Raw genomic sequence first — 19,420 nt, forward strand, 5'->3', positions numbered from 1 at the left:
ACTCTACATTTCATGGGCTAGAAGTTGACAAGATATCCTATAATTTTCCTCTTGTTCTTAGTACCAAGAGATTCATAGGTTCGATTATGACAAGTCAATCATATCAAACAATACCCTGCCTTATAAGAACAGACAGGAGGTTTTGCCACTTTTGTCTTCGGCCAGCATGGCAAATATCAGTCACCTGTTTTCATCGCTTAACCTCCTTACGAGATATAAAGATGGCATCTTTCGGAATTCTCCTTACATGCATATTTCTTCTACTTAGATATCGATGGATTTGAACCTCGAGAAAATTCTGGATTCCCAAAATCGATGGAATGAGATAGATGTTTTGTTAGTTTCAAAATGTGGGGATTTTCGTCGGAAGACGTTGCCGAAACGATAGGGTGCATGTCGATTAGCGTCCAGTCCTTCATAACAGCAATCTTCATATCTGAGTAATTTCGTCAATGAGTGCACAAAAATAGTGAAGTACATACTGTTGTCCACTATCTCGTTAAATAAGGCAATTTTTGATCATAACGTTGACCACAATGATGGAGCTCCCGAGCCTAGACTCCCCGTCAGTTCAGGCATTCATGGCAAAAGTCTCAACAGAACTCAGCACAACTCTACCCAGACCAACTTCAGTAATCTCATTAGGCTTCTCGTTACCCGAAATCATTCCCAAAATGAACGCTCTGACACTCTCTGGTGTCAAGCGCGCAATGGCAGGCTTTCCAGCGCCGCTAAACCCGACGTCCGGCGACTTCTTCATCGCAGTCGACAAAGATTATAATCCGGCAATTTATGCCGTGTTAATTCTCGCACATCTGTGTTATTTCATGAGGTTACGTCAAAATTTGTGTTTGAAGAAGGTCACCCGGAAATGACAATCGAATTTTGGACAGAATGGCATCAGAGATTTTGGGAGAAGAGCCTAGATCATGATGGAACATCGTTTGGTGATGGACGTGGAAGAAAGGTCATGAATATGATATACGAAGTCGTTTATCCCATAACTAAGCCCTTAACTGCCGATAGTAATCCTGTCAAGGCGTTTTTGCAGCTCGTTGAGCGGATGACAAGCCTGCAAGTTACTGCCGACCAAGTAAAAGAGGTGTTCGAGTTTGTGCCTGGAGACGGGCAACTGTCGAAATATTGGAATTCTTGTGCTGTGAGAGGCGGAAGAACAGCAAAAATAGATTTTCCTGTCCCGAAAGATTTGAATTTGGAAGTGGGAGATTACTCGATCGGCTTAGGCTTATTTGGAGAACCTTATCTGCTTATTCGTACGGCGTGGCTAGGAGAAAGAAATTTTGAGTCGGTCGAAGAGGATCTCATTTTTGCCGATGGTGGTATAGGTCGTGAACAATGGCAGGAAAGTCGAGTCGAATACTGGAAAGACGAGACAGACAATGATGGCACATTATTTGTGATGGCAGAGGAAATACTGTGCTGTGTGAAAGATTTGAAACTATTTGGCCCCAATTTGAAGAAGAATTTCCTTAAGAACAATTACATAAACCAATTCCTAATTCCTACACTGATCTAAATGAACTCAAAAATTCAATGATCTTGGGATTTTTGGGTTGTTCACTTGATCCGTTAGTTCGGATAAAATTCTCGAGTGCCACCTCCGCCCAGAAAGCAGCGCTATCAGAAAGACATTTGGCTACCACGCAGCGAAAATGATTGCAGAATGAGTTGAGAGGTACATAGACTGTTTTGCAAATAAGTAACTGACGTCTGATACTGTTTCCCAGACCTCGAATTTATTCGTAGCACCAGGGGGTGACATAATTCTCTGCGCAGCCAGAGACTACTAGTAATCTTTTAACGACGGGACAACATCCACTTGTAATTTTTTTTCACCGTGTAGTAATCCTAAGCCTTACGAATAAGTCTATGTTACCAGAAACACGATATCTAGCTATTGTGCTGAGTTATTTGCTTTCGAAGTTCTTGGGTGCGCAGAGAATTGTGTCACCCACTGGTGTAGCGACTTATCTAAATTGGTGTTTTCGTCACCAGATTCCTCATATGCATATGTGGAAAGTTTTTTAAATCTGTCAACTTGAAAAGTCTGCGAAGCAATTTATCCCAGATTTCTCTAGAAAAAGTGAGTCGCCTTGTACAAATGGGATTTTCAATGGAAGCAGCCAAGCCTCCATCTACGCTGTCAATACCGTCATTCAGCGAATCATTGTATTGCTGTGAAAACAAGCGCTCTTTTGTCCTTGACCTTTCCCCTGGAGTGAAACTATTCGTTGTGATTTCTCTTTGAAAAAGAATTTAACTTAACAAAGCACTTGTTTCGCAAATTCTCGGTTCTGATACCCGTCGATTCAAGAAATTACTACGCTTACGGCACTTCTTAAGTAGAATCAGGACTCCAGGGAGGTGGAACTTTTAGATCTCTAAGGCTCGTACTCGAATCAATTAGCGAGACGTGTCTAATTTCTCACTTAAACTTAACGCAGCATTACCTAGGTAGGCTCATCGTGAAAAGTACAAGTCTCGGCTAGAAGAGAATAGTTACTCAAAACAGATAACGAAAAATCGTTAGACTATGTTTTGCCAACTAAATTACGTGAAAGGGCGAAATTTGCATTGGATTTAGAAAATATGTAGTTAAGAGCGCATACTAAACTTGAGTATACTATATATCGATAGAGTATTGAAAGTTTTAAAATCATCTGTGTTGTCCATAGGAACCTAACGCCACGGTGCGTGGTTCTTGCTACATTAATTCGCTTATTTCTGTGACGATATTCCATTGTGACAGGTCCCCTCTAGTCTCCAAAGGTAACCGACTTTTCGGCTGATATACGCTTTCCGAGGAAGTAAAACCTGCCGATTTCTAGCCGTTGTTATGTATTGAATAGGTTACAATCCAACTTTCAAAAAATTCACATTATATAGTATGCGGATACTATTGAAGGTTAATAATTATGTTATCCTATATGTTACTTTTTTATCCTTCTGCGGAAACAGCCCAAGAACAATATCCAATGGCTTTCAAGCTTTCTCTCATCATGACGCATATGTTAGTCTTAATGGCATTATTTTGCCTGAGTTGCGCTACCGCACATCCTCCTGTGTACACGCCTGCGATCGCAGAGCGACAAGTCCCATCAAATACTTATTTGCGTGGGTTTCAGCAGGCTTCAGACCTTTTCCCCCGTACTCTTATCCAAGATCGGTGCTCTGATAAACAGAAGGAAACATTAAGAACCGCTTGGAAGGGAGCAAAAAAACTAGCAGAAGCTCAGACTAGCACTGTTACCGGCTACGACTACGATGCGGTGCATAGGGCTTGGTTCGGCGATGATTGGAATGTGAAAGGTGATCCTGAGGTAGAGCGTCGGACACAAATTATCACCGATAACATGGCTCGTCTTACGAAGCTATTCAGAGGAGAAGTAGGGGACCACGATAATTTTGTTTTTTGGTGTGAGGATAAATACGGAAATTGTGAAGGGGAGGCCTGGGCAGCTTCCTTTGAACACACGTTAGAACACGGTGCACTTTACCAGTCCACGGTCTTCTGTCCAGAGTTCTTCGAGGAGGAAGATGTATTAGAAGAAGATGTGGAAATGTTCGGGGGCCACCCCGACGACGAGACAAGGATAGATCATTTCCAAGACACGACTGCGGTTACTATGCTGCATGAAATTTATCATTACCAATTTGTGGTCTCTGATAATCCCACATTAGACATTGCTGAGTATGGTGCGGGGTTTGACTACCAACTAGCCAGAGAAAAAGGAACGGAAGAGACATATTTGAACGCTAACTCCTACGCTATGGACGCATTAGTAATCTATCTTCAGCAAACATTCCAGTCTAGTACTCCAGCACTACCACCAGGATACTAAATGATGAGTACAGAGTTGGGATTCAAATAGTCAATAGAACAAAATCAATAATCTCAGTATAACACAACAATTATTTTCCCATTGACGTGACTCCTACCTTATTTAAATTTGAATTCTTAATCTTAATGCCTCGAACATACATTGTGATAGTCTAGGTTGCTAGAGGTAATATTTTCAACTTATAAATTATAAGCTCTAATATTAATCGATCTAAAAGAATCTAAATATTTACGGCTCTTCTTCTCTAGCGGGGCGGAAGCATAACATGAAATTTTCATTACAGAAATTCGCTTCTTTTTGAGACCATCTTAATACAAACTACGTTTGATCCCGAAATGCAGATACCTTCTTTCATTTTTCGGCTAATTATATATTTTGGGAGAAGCAAAGTCTAAGCCTTCCTGTTTTCGGTTGTTATTTTGTATGAAACGGGTTATACTTTAAGGTCTGACAAAATATAAATCATTAGCTTTAGATATCAACATCTATTACAGTTTACTCTTTCATTATCCTTTCAAGAAGCAAAAAGACAACATCGAATAATTATCCGAATATCCCTCGATAAGATGCCTATGTTAGCCTTATTGATATTGTTTTGGCTTAATTTTGCTACTGCAAAACCTTCCTTACTCGCGCCTACGATTGAACAGTGGCAAGTGGGAGAGCCCGACAAGGAACCTGTGTCAGTTTCCGGCCTTTTCCCAAACACGTTTATGGACCCTACCTGCTCTGAAGAACAAAAGTCAAAGATTACTAGTGCTTGGAATGGAGCCAAAAAGCTAATAGAAGCTCAAACGAGTTTCGACAGTAGCCACGACAGCGTCCCCCATAAAACCTTTTTCGGTTTTGATTGGAACGTAAAAGGTGACACTGAGGCCGAATATCGGACCACAAAAATTGTCGAAAACAATGAGCGCGCTGGAAAGCTATTCAAGGGAGAAGTACCGGATAATGAACAATTTAACTTTTATTGTAAAGACATAGAAGATAATTGTGATGAATCCGAAACCGCCGCAATCTCTTGGTATAAAAAAAAGGCTGGAAACCAGGGCTTCATTCAAACAACGGTAAATCTTATATCCAATGCTGGACATGATTGAAGCTAGAAGTTATTTGGCGCCATTTACTAATATGTATAACTCAGGTTTTCTGTCCAGATTTCTTTGACGAGGTGGATAATCTAGAAGAACTAATTGAGCAGTACAAAGACAAACCGGATGAGCAAGTAAAGTTGGAACTTTTCGAGATGACCGATGCGATAACATTCTTGCACGAAACTTACCACTACCGCGTTGTGCACTTGAACAAACCTGCTATACTTGACTATGATAGTAAGGCAGGAGACTATGACACCGGCTCATCAGAGGATAACTGGTATCTGGCTAGAGACAAAGGAACGATAGAGACGTCTGTAAATGCGGACTCATACGTTTTCGTCGCACTAGTTATTTATCTTCAGCAGACTTTTAAAACTAGCAATATTGCTCTACCCGAGGACATGCGGGGAAAAAACCCATCAGAGAGAGAGAGCCTGGGAGTCAGCTGGCTCGGAAGACGATAATACAAGCACAAGCTGATGAAAACTTTGCTGCTCCGTGATTCCATCTTCTTTCGCCTCAAATAACTTCATATCATAACTTCAATTAAACTCAGATAAAACTATCTCTCGTTATTGCAACCTATGCGAGTAACAGGTGATTTTTCATTGGCGTTTTTTCATCGTGCCCCCCTTTTCACAACTCGGCTAATCCCAACCGCACGTCGGGAACAAGATCCCGCCTGGATACATCCCACTTAACGAATTGATAGAAGAGCAATGTAATACGCAAGCATAACAACAATCCTTATTTTCGAATTCTCGAAATCCCTTTTCGTTTCATTTCTTATTCTCATGATGACTACGCAGAAAAGACGGATACAATTGAATTTCTTCGACACAACCTGCGCAGGAAACAATACCACAATTGGACCATGGAAGTGAGTTCTCGTATAACAAAATGAATGCCAAAACTTGAATACTTACAATGGATAGAGACCCAAAAGATGCATCTCGCAACTCTAAAGATCGCATGGACTATTATTTGTGGCTAGCCAGGACTGCAGAGAAAGGAAAGATCAGCTCGATATTCTTCGCCGATGTCTATGCTGGTCACGAGGTCTATGGTGGGTCCATGGAAGCTACATATGCTGGCGGCTCGCAAGTAGGAGTACTAGATCCCGTTGTCATGATCGGTCCTATGGCTGCTGTTACGAAGTCTGTGGGGTTTGTCGTTACTGGGAGTTCGAGCTACATTAGTGCGTGGTTCATTTCATTATCCCCGGATCTTACCTTTGGTGTAAAAATAAATGATTTTGCGATGGTAAGGAAAAATTGATTTCTGACGATTCTAATACAGAGCCATACCTGTTAGCCCGTACTTGGTCAAGCATGGATCATATAACCAACGGTCGTGTCGCTTGGAATGTGGTAACGAGCTACAGTAACTCATCTGCACGTGCCATGGGTCAAGATAGTGTCGTCGCACATGATAAACGATACGAAGCAGCGGATGAGTACATGGAAATCATGTATCGACTGTGGGAAGGGTGTTGGGGGGACGGAGCTCAGATATTTGATGTGAACAAAGGTTCATTCGGCACTGCTTACGACTTTTCTAAGATCCATAAACTTGATTTTCAAGGAAAGTACCACAAGCTTTCGGGGATTCATCAAACACATCCTTCGCCACAACGCACACCCCTGCTATTTCAAGCAGGTGCTAGCAAAGCTGGGATTCAGTTTGCAGGGAAGCATGCAGAAGGTCTGTTCTGTGGCGGCTCGTCAATTGTGAGAACGAAAAACTACATAAAACAAGTCCGCGAAGTTGCTGTCGCGAGTGGACGCAGCTCTGATGCTGTTAAATTCTTTCTCGGGATTACACCAATTATCGGCAAGACTTTAGGGGAAGCACAGGAGAAGTTTGACACAGCGAGAAAGCAAGCTCACGTGCTTGGTGGTTTGGCTCGATTCGGAGGCTTCACAGGTGTTGATTTGAGCCCTTTCCCATTAGACGAGCCATTCGAGTTCAAGGGCGAATTGACGGATGTTGGAATACATTCCGCAATTGAGAATCTGAAGGCGAACCCAGATATCGATCAGTTTGGCAAGGAACGACTCTGGACACCTCGGAAAATTGGTGAAATTATGGCGATGGGCGGTGATGGGGTAATGCCAGTCGGGACACCAGAGATGGTCGCTGATGTGTTTCAAAAATGGTTCGAAGAAGCTGGAGTAGATGGCTTCAATGTTTGCTGTCTGTCTTCTTCCCCGTATTTGCAAGACAATTGGTATACTAATAATATTTGCGACCAGATATATCAAACCCGCAAAGCTATACTGACGTGGTGGATCTGCTGGTGCCCGAGTTGCAGAAGCGAGATATCTTTTGGAAAGATTATGCAGTTCCTGGTGGCACGATGCGAGAGAACTTCTATGCTAAACAAGGACAATGGCAACTTCCAGATGATCATCCTTCAGCGCAGTACAGATGGAACGCTCCGGAGCCCAAGACATGCACCGATCCGCTGGAGGGATTCAGGTGGAATTCACCGAAAGTCGATTTGACCACGGTTGTTGACTCATTAGATCGCCTCAGCGGCTATAGGTGGACGGACTACCATACATCAAGTAATGCTAACACGAATTAGTTGCTCAAGACCCAGGAGTATGCTGTTAGGCCTTTGGGTGAGAAATTGGATACTCAAGAAAATGTTTCTGAAGTGGTAGTCGTGGCATGAATAGAGATTCCGAACTTTAGCAAAGAATATGAAACGCACCCGCTCCCATACCTACAAGCGAGCTAAACGGTCTATAAAATCAGAATTAACAAAACTGAAGACTACATTGTCTTAATCGCAGACAGCCGAGAGTCACCACAAAGCCGTCGGCCCTTCTAACCCCTTCCCATCGCCATCTCCAGTAAATTCGCTATCGTCCCTGTCGCACAGTATCTATAATTCATAACAACTTCTTTGCATACCGAGAGCTTTCGTGATGAAGGAATAATTGGAGTGATAGTGATATTGATGTGTGATGCTAGTAGGAAGGTGTTGAAAACAGGTGTTCGTCGTCACTTCCTAGTTTAGTAAAACCAAGCTTCACACTAAGAAACGACCTTCCGACACAACAGATCCCAACTCAACTCCAAACACAATACAACTAGTTGCAAAAATTTCTCGCGTTGAGCAGTCAACTGAGTCATCATTCCAATCTCTCCCTCACTCTTAAAGCTCAAATCCGAATTCGTTTCCCAATAGGCTTAGCCTCGCACTCCAAATACAACGACGACCACTTGTCGAAAAGCCACCAACATGGTTCTGACACATGCAAACTGTCCCAGTAAGAAACCCCCACCAGACGTGAATCCACTCTCTAACTCTGAGCAGCACCAGCCGGCCTGTCCAAAGAATGCAAGAGGATCCTCAAAGGTTTTGGAGGATGGACTATGTTCATGGCCTCGTACCAGCTAGATCCCTTCGATGACGAGGACGCAGCAATGGGAGAGCGCATTCTGAAGGCATTGGGCGAATCCGAGGAAGAAGAAGAAGAAGAGAAGAAAACCTCTTGAGAGAACACGTTACCGCTCATGTTGTGCGTCTCGAGGTTGAGATCAAATTGTGTCCTTCTTCTGTTGTGCTTGGTAGAAAGGCTGGGAGATCACTGGTGGCTTTTGGAGGGTAGTATATATACAATGTGTCGAGGGGCTGAGGGCGAGCGATGAGTTGCAACTGTTTGGTTGTCTTTGGCGTGAGAGAGACAAAATTACATCGATGACGGATGGTTTCAACATTGTTTATGACAACAATAGCATCATAAGATACCAAAGATGAGGGTTGTGGGCGGCTGCGAACCTACAGAAGGCTGCGACAGATAGTTGACGAAAGACACACAGAATTGATAACGGCTAATGCGCACTCGCCGCTCTTGTCCACCTCATCGAGCCCAGAGTCTACAGAGATGAGTGAATCAGCAGCCATCTAACACTATATACATTATGCCCACTTAAATACGGCAAGCCCCCGACCTGGCGAGCTTCTCGAATTAATTGATTGTGTAACAAGTCTCTAGGTCATTAATGCAATTAACGTAGCCGCTCCATTTATGCCAGGTAAACATATGAGCTACCCTCACGCTCGATATAATCCTTCTCAATGAGTTCTGAAATCTGTTAGCACGATCTAATAGACACATCTAGAATACTTACTTTCGATGTTCTTCTTGATCTCACTCGGATCGACAGCTCCTCTCGCTTTTGTCTGAGAAATGACTTCTGCGACAAGATTCGAATGGGCCATTGTCTTCCTACTTTTCATGATCCGAACAATCGCTGCTTGAGTCTCGTACTGCCTATCCTGATGGACGCGCTCATGGGTCTCCTTGTTTTCCTCGCTGGTCTCTTTCAATTGAATCTGATTGATCTTGATCCGAACTTTGGGATCGACAAATTTCGTGTTAACTGTGAAAGTGTCTGTAGGATCAACATCACGACCCTTGGGATGCTTCGTCAGAACACGGAATTTACCGCAAGCCAGGGACTGCAAAGTACGCTGCAGCTCGACGTCAACAAAACCGGTAGCCGCCTTGATGTCTTCGTAAGAAAGGTTGTCGCCCTCCTTTAATTCGCCAAATAGTACCAGTATGATTGCCTGAAATCCGGAAACGAGGAGCTCCTTTGGTGCTCCTTTGTCGAATCTTGCCCTTACAACACTATGTGCAAGTGCATGTTTCCAGGTGAGGCGTCGACCAGTGTGCTTTCGTTGGTAGTACATGTCGTACTTCTCAATGTGTTTCGCGACTTCTGGTGGGAGATTGACTTTGATATCTGGATAATTCGGCCAGGCTGAGGCAGTGAGAACGTTGACTTGTAAATCCAAGATTGTCTTGCTCGTATTGCTGAGCGATTGCTTATACGCAACCATTTCCTCTCGAGCAAGTTCCTGGTCCTTGAACATGGTTTCCAAATTATGTGTAAACCCATATCCACACTCGCCCTTGAGTTTAGCAAGCATATTGCGTTCGGCGTCCTGACTTGCACTACGAGCCATAAGTAGACGTCGAGCAAGATCTTTCTTGTAAAAAGCCTCGAAAACATCCTTCCCCTCGATGAATCGGAACAGCTCGAGAGCCTGTTCTAATTGGCGATCGAGTTCAGCATCTTCGTCGCCTGCACTTGCTTCTCCTTGTTTTTCAGCATTTTCGCGATCCTTGGCGTCGAAGAGAAGTGACCGCGGCACTGCTTTGAGTCCACCACGGAGGAGTATGTCAATATATTTCGCGATCATCTCACCAACTTTGGAGTTATTGGTTCCCCATGCCATTGTGTTTTTCTTGTCATTGATGAAATTACTGAAAGCTTCTCGAAGACTATATGTGAATGTCTGATCCTTGGCAAATGCGTCTCTTATGACGACGTCTAATGACCTTTTCAACTCGAGTAGCCGAACCACCATCTCATCAATCTTATCTTTATCTTGCACAATAGTTGATCCCACGTTTTTGACGTAGACCTCGAAGGGTTTCTTGAGTTTTTGCTGTAAGTCCGAAAGTTTGAGCAGAGAATAAAGCACTTTCAGCGCATCCATGGCATTAGAATCAATGAGTTTCGACAATCCCTGGGCGTCGAGCAAAATGCCCGAACAGTCTTCGATCAAAGTCTGGTGCGCGATATCTAGGAGGCTTCTCTTTGATATGCTCGTAAAATTGTATTTGTCGCAGCGCGAGGCCTCACGCTCCAACAGATGATCGCATGCCAGCACATAATCCTTCATGCTCGAATTACTTCGATCTTTCACAAAACCCTCGAAATACGACCTTGAAGTCTCCATGAATTTCGGCTCCAGAGATTTTCCGAAGATGCCAAAAACGTGAAACATCAATATTGATTCTTTCAGAAGGTTCGAATCGAATTCGGGGTGTCGGGTTCGATCATATCCTACAAGATCGCAGATCCCTAAAACTACCCTGCCGCCCAATGATTTACCATCAACGCTACTTTTACTCTTCGAAAACACGGCATGCCGGAACTGCTGTATTCCTTGGTCTTCAAGCTGTGACAGGGATTTCGAATTATAAAGGTATGAGCGATCGAGAAAACTGAAGATCATACGGAGTAGGACCTGAGAAAAAGATGTCAATAAGAGACTAAAGTCAGGCTACCGCATGACTGACCGACTGAGCATTCCACGTAATCCAGTGGGAATAGACCGCTCGGAGAGCTTCCACATTACTTGATCCCGCATCTCGCTCAATCACTGGTAGAACATCCTTCTCAAGGTGGGCTTTGCACCTCTCCTTAAGATGTGCTGCAAGTTTGTCTGCCCTTCCCCTACGACATGTCGCTTCAACTCCACGGCATAGCACGTCCAAAGGCAGTGCTGTCGGTCGTCCATTGAATGTCGCCGTAACAGCAGCATCTAGTTGCGACCATGTTCTGTCATAGTATTCTTCAATGTCTACCTTCTGTGTCGTCCTCAGATTCTTGATTTTTAACACCTTCGCCCCCTTGTGTGGTTCAAATCCTGAAGGTACCGTCCTTATCATATCCCCGGGAGCCCTCATCTGCATCCTTCCCATAACCTTACTCATGGCTGCGGTGTGCCCTGAGGAGCTCGATAGTTTCAATCTCTTCGGTGAACCTTCGTGTGGGTGGAGAATCGGAGGTGGGATTTGGGAGCTTGAGCTCGGGTCGTTGCTGAAGTTACTGTAAAGCTTGCGCTTGTTAGATATATCGGAGGAGAGAGGTGGATTTTCAATGTGCGAGCTCTGCGAAGGCTTCATCGACTTTCACAGCTGGTCCGTGAACGGACATGAAGGTATGTATAGAGCTTGATGTGGTATGAGGGGTAATTGACGTCGCGGTCAAAAGTAGTGACGCGTATCACAGACAAACGAATGTTGTGTATAGATTGACGAAGCGGCGCAGATCGTGGTCGGCACAGAAGCTAGGATGACCTATCGCTTTTAACGTAAGGACGTCTGGTATACTCTGTGAGAAGTAAAAACAAAGGTCAAGTTGAGATGATAGCTTTGAAGTTGCAGGAAAGCCAAACGAGCCAGAGCAAATGGATCGGGGCGATAACGGACATCGCACCTTATCGCCGAGCCGAGATGATTCGTACAAGTATCACCACTCTTCTCATAGATGAAATATTTCCTCTTAATTTAACACATTGAGCGGAGATTTTTTTATTATCAATATCTAAAACAAATGCAGTACAGTTACAGTTCCACCGTACACAGTAACAACGCCTCTAGGCATGCTAACACCCAACCCCGTACGCCTCTGCCCCTCATGCGTATAACATCGACCTTGCTGATCAGGATACACCATCGAACCACGTATCCTGCAATAACTGGCTAGCTGTCGGCCGATCTCGCGGATCAAGCTTCATGATCTTCAAAAGAAACGTCCTATCTTCTTCACAAAGACAATCGTCCTGAACGATTGTGAAAGGTCGCGCCCTTCGGGTTTCCCTCATCCATGTATTAGCGTTGGCTAGTATCTCCCATGTATCAAGATCTTCCATCGATAATAAGGTTCTATAGGATTCTGGTATTGGTCCAAATGAGGCAATTTGCTTGTTCAATATGTGTAACAAGTATGTGTCGTCGTCAAAAGTTGCATCTTTATGGTTAGGCACGAATATATGCCAGTTTTCGCCCCAGATTAAACTTATGAGCTAGGGAAATGTTAGCATGGTAATGGCGTTACATGATATTGGAATACCATTACTTACAGTTGCGCCAAAAGACTAAATCTCAGTCGACTGTCCCCATCTAAGTTCCAATATCGCCTCAGGGCTTCGAAATATTGCAGCGCCCATGAGTGGCCCAGGTAATCCAATCTTGAGGTATTCTTTTGCGTCAATCCGAGTAACGTCGCCAAAGTCAGCCAGCTGGACGTCATTGAAACGCATATCAGTACTTTCCGCACTCGAATAATTGACAAGAATGTTGTCAGGTTTTATATCTACCCTCATGTTATCATTAGCAAGGACAATCAAAGGAAAAGTCTGAATCCCAAAACTATACCTGTATGAGTATACCCATCCCCATGTAATGCTTTCAATGCTTTCAGTACACTTTTAGCAACAAACTTCACATCCGCACTCCCCAGAGTCTTCTTATTCGACGCATCCAACAAATTATCATCAAAATGTTGCAGAACTAACGCTGGAGGGTCTTTCGTTTCATCCGCTAGCTGACGAACATACTTATTATCGCGGTAATGTTTGAGAATGTCTCGCTCATTTTCAAGTCGTGATTGAGGAGCTGTGTTGATTACGAAGTTCCTGGTCGGCTCATCGGTTTTTCTGGAATGGATTAGAAGGGGCTATAGTTTTTGGATTGACTGGAAGATACGTCGCTCTCCAGATGTGTTTTGCGACTTGGTCGGAGATGAGATAACTTCCGAGCTTTCCTTTGAGTCGTTGGCCAATTTTGATGCTACTGGTACTCATGCTACAAAAATTGGTTTATGATTCCACGTATTATATTATCAAGTATGGCCCATGAGTAAAAGATATGAAGAGCAATGAAAAACATGTAGAACGGGACATCGTCAACGGCTAAGAAAGGACGCGACGAAAACCAACAAGACTATCTCACACTGCCTGAGGCATCATCATAGCAATGGCATGGGGGTGTACAGACGCAGAAGTCAATGTGTATAAATTGTTGACGAAATAGATAGTCAGTGGCAATTGCCTTTTGATTTGCAGATGGTGTTTGCCAAAAATGCAGCTGAATATTACAGTGCGTCGCATTTTGGCTCTCAAATATTCTACAAATAACTCAAATCTCCGAGATGCTTCTGTGAAGCATCCAGGTTAGACGATAACGCCGTATTCGCTTTTGCGGTCCCCTCACACATGTTGACATCTGATAGTCTTTTGCTTATCCTCCACTCCCCTACGTAGAATGTGTTGTCTACCCCGTCGCCCTTTAAGCGCCGTGGAAGAACTCTCACTTCTCCGCATCAGTTTCCTTTCATCAAGCTTATTTTTTATGTTACACCTAATTCTACACCTATTACCAACCTCGTTCATGTGAACGAGGTCAGTGATACTTTTCTTGGAGTCATACTTTCTTCTTTCTATTTGCTTATTAGCGAGCTAATCTAACAAAAGGATGCAACGTGCTTACCTCAAGAAATTGTGTAAAAGTTACCAGCAGCATGAAGGAGTCTGCAAGTTCATCAATTGCCTCGGTCACCTTAACACCAGCAGCAAGTCCAGCAGACTTTTTCAAAACTGCGAGAATAGAAAGTCGATTTTCTGTGAGGAATCTCCGTCCTTGTTCAAGAGACTGTTGATTCTGGGTTCCGCGACTGAGAAGAGTTGCACAGACAACTCTCATGATCGCAACAAGAAGACTATAGTGTTTGCTGAGAGCATTGGGACCAACAATATCTAACATCCAATTAGTACAGTTATACATGGAGCTTAGGAGGTTACCTACCGACTCCCAAATCTGGGTCCGCCGAAAACAACGATGATTTTGTGATAGAGTGGAAGAGACCGGCGTTTAGGACAGCGGCTGCTCCGAATCGTGTCTGAGATATCTGAAGGAGTAGTGCTAGTCGGGCATTGCAATATGATAATAACATATCCGTGTCTAAGCAAAAATTAGCTCTGCTCCCACCAACGAACACAGCAAGTGACTTACCTTCAGGCTTTGCATCCCTTAATTCTGATGGAATATTCTGGATCGACCCAACCATTATGCTGACAAAATTCACTCGTATCAGAGCTTCGATGATGTATTTCGAATTTTCTTGCTTGCCCATAGAAACAAGTGCACCGAGGACTAGTAGAGCAGCAACTCTACACGTAAACTCGCTCCCATACGCATCGTCACAAACCACGTCGATGAAACGATCCCCGGCAGATTTTATGGTTTGGATGCTGTGACGACGAGTGATGCCGCCAAGGCTGCTAACATCTGACATGCCAGTCAAATAGCGATAACTTATTGCATAGAAGACCTGCTTCAGCTCGGTCTTCGAACCCAACGAATTGATAGCCCGTAGTGCTACCTGGAATAGATGAAACAATCTATCCCCGACGAGATCCCCCATTTCATCTTGATTGAAGGATTGAGCATCGAACTCAAGACTGAATATAACGCACTTCGCAAGCTTGGCCAGCTCCGACGCTTCCGTAACATTATCAATATCGTTCTCCAGGCGCGGCATTATCGTTTGAAGGGTCCTCAACATAATCGTAGTTTTCGAGACCCGGTCGAAGTCGCCAGTCTCTATCATAAGCATTGTAAGCTGAACCCAGGCTTTGAGTACTTTTATTCTAGCGGCATAAAGAGTCTTGGCTTGGTGGTCTCGGGCGAAGAAATCGAGCAACAATTGTGCCTCAAGATTGATAGCAGTTAGTTGGGGAGATGTCGCTGGGACAGAGGTATTGAGCAGTTCCGATCGGCGGAGTATGAGAACTTCTTCGACCTTACTGAGGTCAGAGGCGGATGCCAGGTTGTTGCCGTCCATACAGGCGCGGAAATCAACATCTTGAAACCACTCCAATTTTGTAGGCCACATGGGCTCGTCGATTTCGGGTTCCATAAAGTCAAATAGGTCGAATATTGCGGCATGGGGGCGCATCTGACCCTCTTCTAGACGCGTAGATCCCATCAAGGTTTCAAATATTCTCTGCTTCAGGGAGGGGGAATGACTATCAGCAACTTCACTAAGCTCCTTAGAAAAATACTGAATGATGAGTGCACGTCTGCTCAGGAACTCGGCGAAACAAGTAGAAGAGGGTGAGCTGGAAAATGACGGATCCAAAACATCTAGGCCATTCCAGATAGTTCCTGGTTGAATAACCTCCTCCTGTATGAACAACATAAAGAATGCGTCGTTTGATCGCATTTTCAATGTAACCAAGCCTGAGGTGAGCGGCGACGACCATAATTCTTTCAACACTTCGAAAGCCTTGCGATTCAACGAGGTCAACCATAGCGCCACACCAGTTTCGTCCGTTAGACTAGAATCAAGCACGCTATTCAAGATAGTATGGAACAGAGACACTCCACGGCCAAAAGAGCTCTCGCTATCGACACTCACTACACGATCGCTGCAACGAAACCCCAAGAGAAGGTGAGCCACTGTCGGTTGGTCTGGTGACGCTACTAAGCAGGAGAGGAGAAAATCGAGAATTTTGACTTTCACCATATATTCTGGCGAATCGGGACCCTGGTTGATGTTGATCCCGGCTTCCATCTCGCGAAGAAGAATTTTAGATATAGAGTCAGCATCATCTTCAAGTGCAGCTAAGGCTTTGTTTCGGTTCCCTCCTCTGCCCTGTGCACTAACAGGTGCGGAAGTGAGCCTTGGGGACGCTGCCAACTTGCCGAATAATTTAATCGAAGCGAGTGCAAGGTCTGGGTGACCAGTGCCGCAATAAAACCCTAGATCAGGAAGGACAGAAAGGTGGCTCAGGACTCCATCTTCGAATGTCGTATAGGCGGCATTAGTGACAGGGGTGCGGCGGAAAGATGGATGCGACCGAATGAGGGGCTTTATGATGTCTAGATATGTTGGCTGTAAATCCATGATCGTATTTATTACATGAATTCCGCGGGATAGAGATAGTATCAAAGGGGAGTCGGACGAGGCCGCACCTACTTCTGCTGCATCTTGGTGGACAGTAGCAAAAAGTGCTGCCATGACCTTGTCATTGAACATCCATTCCATGACTCTAGAGAACGGATGCAGGAGAACGTAATTTTCGAGTGTGGATGTACTGATAGCCAGATCTACAGCGACATTTGAGCGACTCGCAAAAATGACGAGATCTTCGTTGAATGTATCGAGGCAAGTGGCAATGAAGTCTAAACAAGAAAGCCTTAGAAGCCTTCGTTGAATAACCTCAATGATCTCGGGCAATCGAGAACTGAAGATTTCTCCAATAACGAAGTCAACATAAGGATCAATACCAGGCATTCGACTGGATGTGCCCAGGTTTTCTGGAAACGGAAGACTATCGCGGAGGCCAGTTTCATCTTCCAGTGGAGATACGAGTGCGTGAAGGAATTGAACAAACGCGTTTGGTTCTTCAAATCCTGTTGTCAAGCCTTTCAAAATGGCGCCCATCGCAGCAGGTGAGCCTGTCGCTGGCATATTCGACGCCGTTTTAGACGATGTCAGTGCTGGGGCATATCCACCAGAAATCCAGACATCAATGGATGTCCAGAGATGTTCGCCGGCTTCTCTTGTTTTGTGACTTAAAAGAGACTTGAGAGTTGTGAACGCGCAGGCTCTTAGTCGAGGTCCTATTGCGCTACTCGCCAGTTGAAATAAGAGATCCGTGATTCGAAAAGAAGGATGCTGTGCTAGAAACAAACGAGTAGAGGCACTTTCCGTACATAGGCGTGTGATGAGCCTTAGATAGGACTCAAGCATCATCGACTGCTCCGGTTCGACTTCAGCAAAGTCAATGTGAGGTTTGCCTGGCCGATATGTTTGAGTTTGTGGAACTGATAAACGATCACGGATCTTGGTGGAAAAGTAAGTAAGCTCCTTGAAGATCTGGTTCCACGACAGAGAATGAGTCTTCCGCATCCTGCCAGACGATTGGGGCCCTTCGTCAAGCAGGAATTCGTGGGTCGCATTTGCACACAATTCGTCCTCAGATATAGATTGTAGCATCTCACAGAACGCGGTAACCAGGGGTGTAGATGCTCTGCGGGATGCCCATTGGACGAATCCCATTAAAGCACCATCTCTGACGTCCCAGAAGCCCTCGAGGGCAGCTTTTGGCCGTCCTTCAAAAACAAATGATATGATGACCAGAAATCTCTCCAAGTCGAGATCATGATCATGCTCCTGATTCAGTTGTCTTTGCTCATCTTCATCCGTCCGTAATTTTCGAAGGACGTCGGGCAAATTCGTTATGAAAGCTTCAACGAAAGCCTCTAGTTGTTCCATAAAAGCTTCTTGAAAGACCTTGGAGAACGGCGCAGGGCCAGTGAGCATCACGGGTGTCTTTCGCTGCAGCCATTGTCGGAGACCTTGGCGAGCAGGATCATGCCATTCAAGTGGTTTGGAATCGGCCGAGACACATAATATGAAGTCGAAAGCTCCGTCTTTTAATGCATCGGAAAACTGTTTCGATCGCAATTTCGCCTCTAATATTCCATCAGCAAGTAATAAGGAGCAGGTATCTTATGGACCTACCATCCTCCAACTGATTGTCCGGGATAGATCCATCGGCATTCTCCCCATACCATCCACTATATTCGGCAAGCCACCATGCTTTGAACGCGGCTTGCAAGTAGCTCAATGTCCAGGAGTTTTGATCTGACGGAGCGAAGTACTTGTTGTTCAGCGACCTTGCATCGGCAATCGTTCCACCGCCTTCAATACCACCATATCTAGCGATACATGCCGCAAGGGGTGGAAGGTAATGAACTAGAAAAGGACGTTAGTCATCCACAAGGCTTCGAGGGGATATCGACAGAAAAAGGGACATTTAGAAAACAGGGCAGGCTCACGTAATAGGTGATCGTATTTATCCACCCTTTTCAGAGTGTCTAATATCAAGTCAAAATCTGCCTGCACAGAAAAGTTCTGCTTGACCAGATATAGAGATATCACGGAGAGCATCTCATGTTGGCTAACAAGATTTGATCCCTGAAATTCTATCATTTCCATTTCCTCTCCCTGCTGACCCGAATTCAGTACCGACGCTGTGCTCTGTTTATCGGCCAGACGTTGCAACCACGATCTTATATCCCCCATGCTTGTGATACATTTTTGAAGAAATCTGGCCGAGTTTGCTTGCGGTGCCAGTATTCTGCCCACAAAGTCTTGAAATCCCTCCCTCAGGGTTTCATCCAGGTCCACATCTCCGGCCAGTTGCAAGATGAGACGCAAGCAATCCAAGAGATACTTCCGTCTCTGCTGAAATCTTATGATTGATATTGTGCGGGCTGATCTGCCAGTGGTATCGGTTTCGGGTTGGGACAAGAGAAAGAGCTGCGCTGCTTCTAATTCGTCGAGGTTTAGATCATCGGCCAGTCGCAGGACATCTTGCTGGAATTCTTCATTGACAGTGTATTCGTCGCCTGAAATTTCAATTTTCCCTGCACAACGAGGTCAGTCTTCTGTTTTGAGGGGCCCCGAGAGAAACTACAAACCAGTTCCCAGCCGCTGCCGACTTGCATCGTTTCGAGCTTTTTGGTTTAATAAGTTTTGGAAATCACTCAGCAAGCTTTCGAACTGCGCGCCCACTCTCAGTAGAAGAGCATCTGATAGATTGGATTCAGCGATGGCCTCAAGATCGGTGTAGAGTGCCTGGAAGCTTTCGAGGCTACTCAGGTCTGTCATTGCCGTCCGGAGCGATGCGACAATTGTCGCGGGCGTGGTTTAAAAGGCCTTGGGTCCAGCATAGGATGGTGGAAGCCCTCGTAGGACGCTCATGGAGCCTTTGCGATATGCATGGGATATGGGAAAATTCGTATCAAATGGTGGCGCTTGGTGTAGTGAACTGTTACCCTACAAAAGTTC

The 19,420-nt window shown here is 44.7% G+C and overlaps 8 protein-coding genes across 8 annotated transcripts; 5 read left to right on the plus strand and 3 right to left on the minus strand.

Annotated features, from left to right (window-relative positions):
* Nucleotides 1–871: 871 nt before the first annotated feature.
* On the plus strand, nt 872–1,537 carry GLAREA_11286 (PUA; the record flags this gene model as incomplete). The annotated part of the gene is made up of 1 exon (XM_008079474.1): nt 872–1,537. The coding sequence occupies one exon, from the start codon at nt 872–874 to the stop codon at nt 1,535–1,537; it is 666 nt and encodes a 221-aa protein (XP_008077665.1).
* A 1,483-nt stretch (nt 1,538–3,020) lies between these two features.
* Nucleotides 3,021–3,863, plus strand: GLAREA_11287 (Metalloproteases (zincins), catalytic; the record flags this gene model as incomplete). Its single annotated transcript, XM_008079475.1, has 1 exon — nt 3,021–3,863. The coding sequence occupies one exon, from the start codon at nt 3,021–3,023 to the stop codon at nt 3,861–3,863; it is 843 nt and encodes a 280-aa protein (XP_008077666.1).
* Nucleotides 3,864–4,429: 566 nt separating this feature from the next.
* On the plus strand, nt 4,430–5,424 carry GLAREA_11288 (Metalloproteases (zincins), catalytic; the record flags this gene model as incomplete). Its single annotated transcript, XM_008079476.1, has 2 exons — nt 4,430–4,930; nt 5,008–5,424. 2 exons carry the CDS (start codon nt 4,430–4,432, stop codon nt 5,422–5,424), a joined length of 918 nt encoding a protein of 305 aa, XP_008077667.1.
* A 333-nt stretch (nt 5,425–5,757) lies between these two features.
* On the plus strand, nt 5,758–7,640 carry GLAREA_11289 (Bacterial luciferase-like protein; the record flags this gene model as incomplete). The annotated part of the gene is made up of 5 exons (XM_008079477.1): nt 5,758–5,840; nt 5,896–6,158; nt 6,260–7,156; nt 7,216–7,472; nt 7,551–7,640. 5 exons carry the CDS (start codon nt 5,758–5,760, stop codon nt 7,638–7,640), a joined length of 1,590 nt encoding a protein of 529 aa, XP_008077668.1.
* Nucleotides 7,641–8,213: 573 nt separating this feature from the next.
* Nucleotides 8,214–8,470, plus strand: GLAREA_11290 (uncharacterized protein; the record flags this gene model as incomplete). The annotated part of the gene is made up of 2 exons (XM_008079478.1): nt 8,214–8,241; nt 8,289–8,470. The coding sequence occupies 2 exons, from the start codon at nt 8,214–8,216 to the stop codon at nt 8,468–8,470; spliced, it is 210 nt and encodes a 69-aa protein (XP_008077669.1).
* Nucleotides 8,471–9,001: 531 nt separating this feature from the next.
* Nucleotides 9,002–11,679, minus strand: GLAREA_11291 (Cullin homology; the record flags this gene model as incomplete). Its single annotated transcript, XM_008079479.1, has 3 exons — nt 9,002–9,060; nt 9,107–11,018; nt 11,071–11,679. The coding sequence occupies 3 exons, from the start codon at nt 11,677–11,679 to the stop codon at nt 9,002–9,004; spliced, it is 2,580 nt and encodes an 859-aa protein (XP_008077670.1).
* Nucleotides 11,680–12,653: 974 nt separating this feature from the next.
* On the minus strand, nt 12,654–13,361 carry GLAREA_11292 (Protein kinase-like (PK-like); the record flags this gene model as incomplete). Its single annotated transcript, XM_008079480.1, has 3 exons — nt 12,654–12,871; nt 12,934–13,214; nt 13,264–13,361. 3 exons carry the CDS (start codon nt 13,359–13,361, stop codon nt 12,654–12,656), a joined length of 597 nt encoding a protein of 198 aa, XP_008077671.1.
* Nucleotides 13,362–13,945: 584 nt separating this feature from the next.
* Nucleotides 13,946–19,240, minus strand: GLAREA_11293 (uncharacterized protein; the record flags this gene model as incomplete). Its single annotated transcript, XM_008079481.1, has 7 exons — nt 13,946–13,996; nt 14,047–14,312; nt 14,362–14,517; nt 14,569–18,039; nt 18,089–18,322; nt 18,406–18,996; nt 19,051–19,240. The coding sequence occupies 7 exons, from the start codon at nt 19,238–19,240 to the stop codon at nt 13,946–13,948; spliced, it is 4,959 nt and encodes a 1,652-aa protein (XP_008077672.1).
* Between the last annotated feature and the right edge of the window lie 180 nt (nt 19,241–19,420).

The sequence above is a fragment of the Glarea lozoyensis genome (assembly GCF_000409485.1).
Source record: "Glarea lozoyensis ATCC 20868 chromosome Unknown GLAREA11, whole genome shotgun sequence".
NCBI lineage: Eukaryota > Fungi > Ascomycota > Leotiomycetes > Helotiales > Helotiaceae > Glarea > Glarea lozoyensis.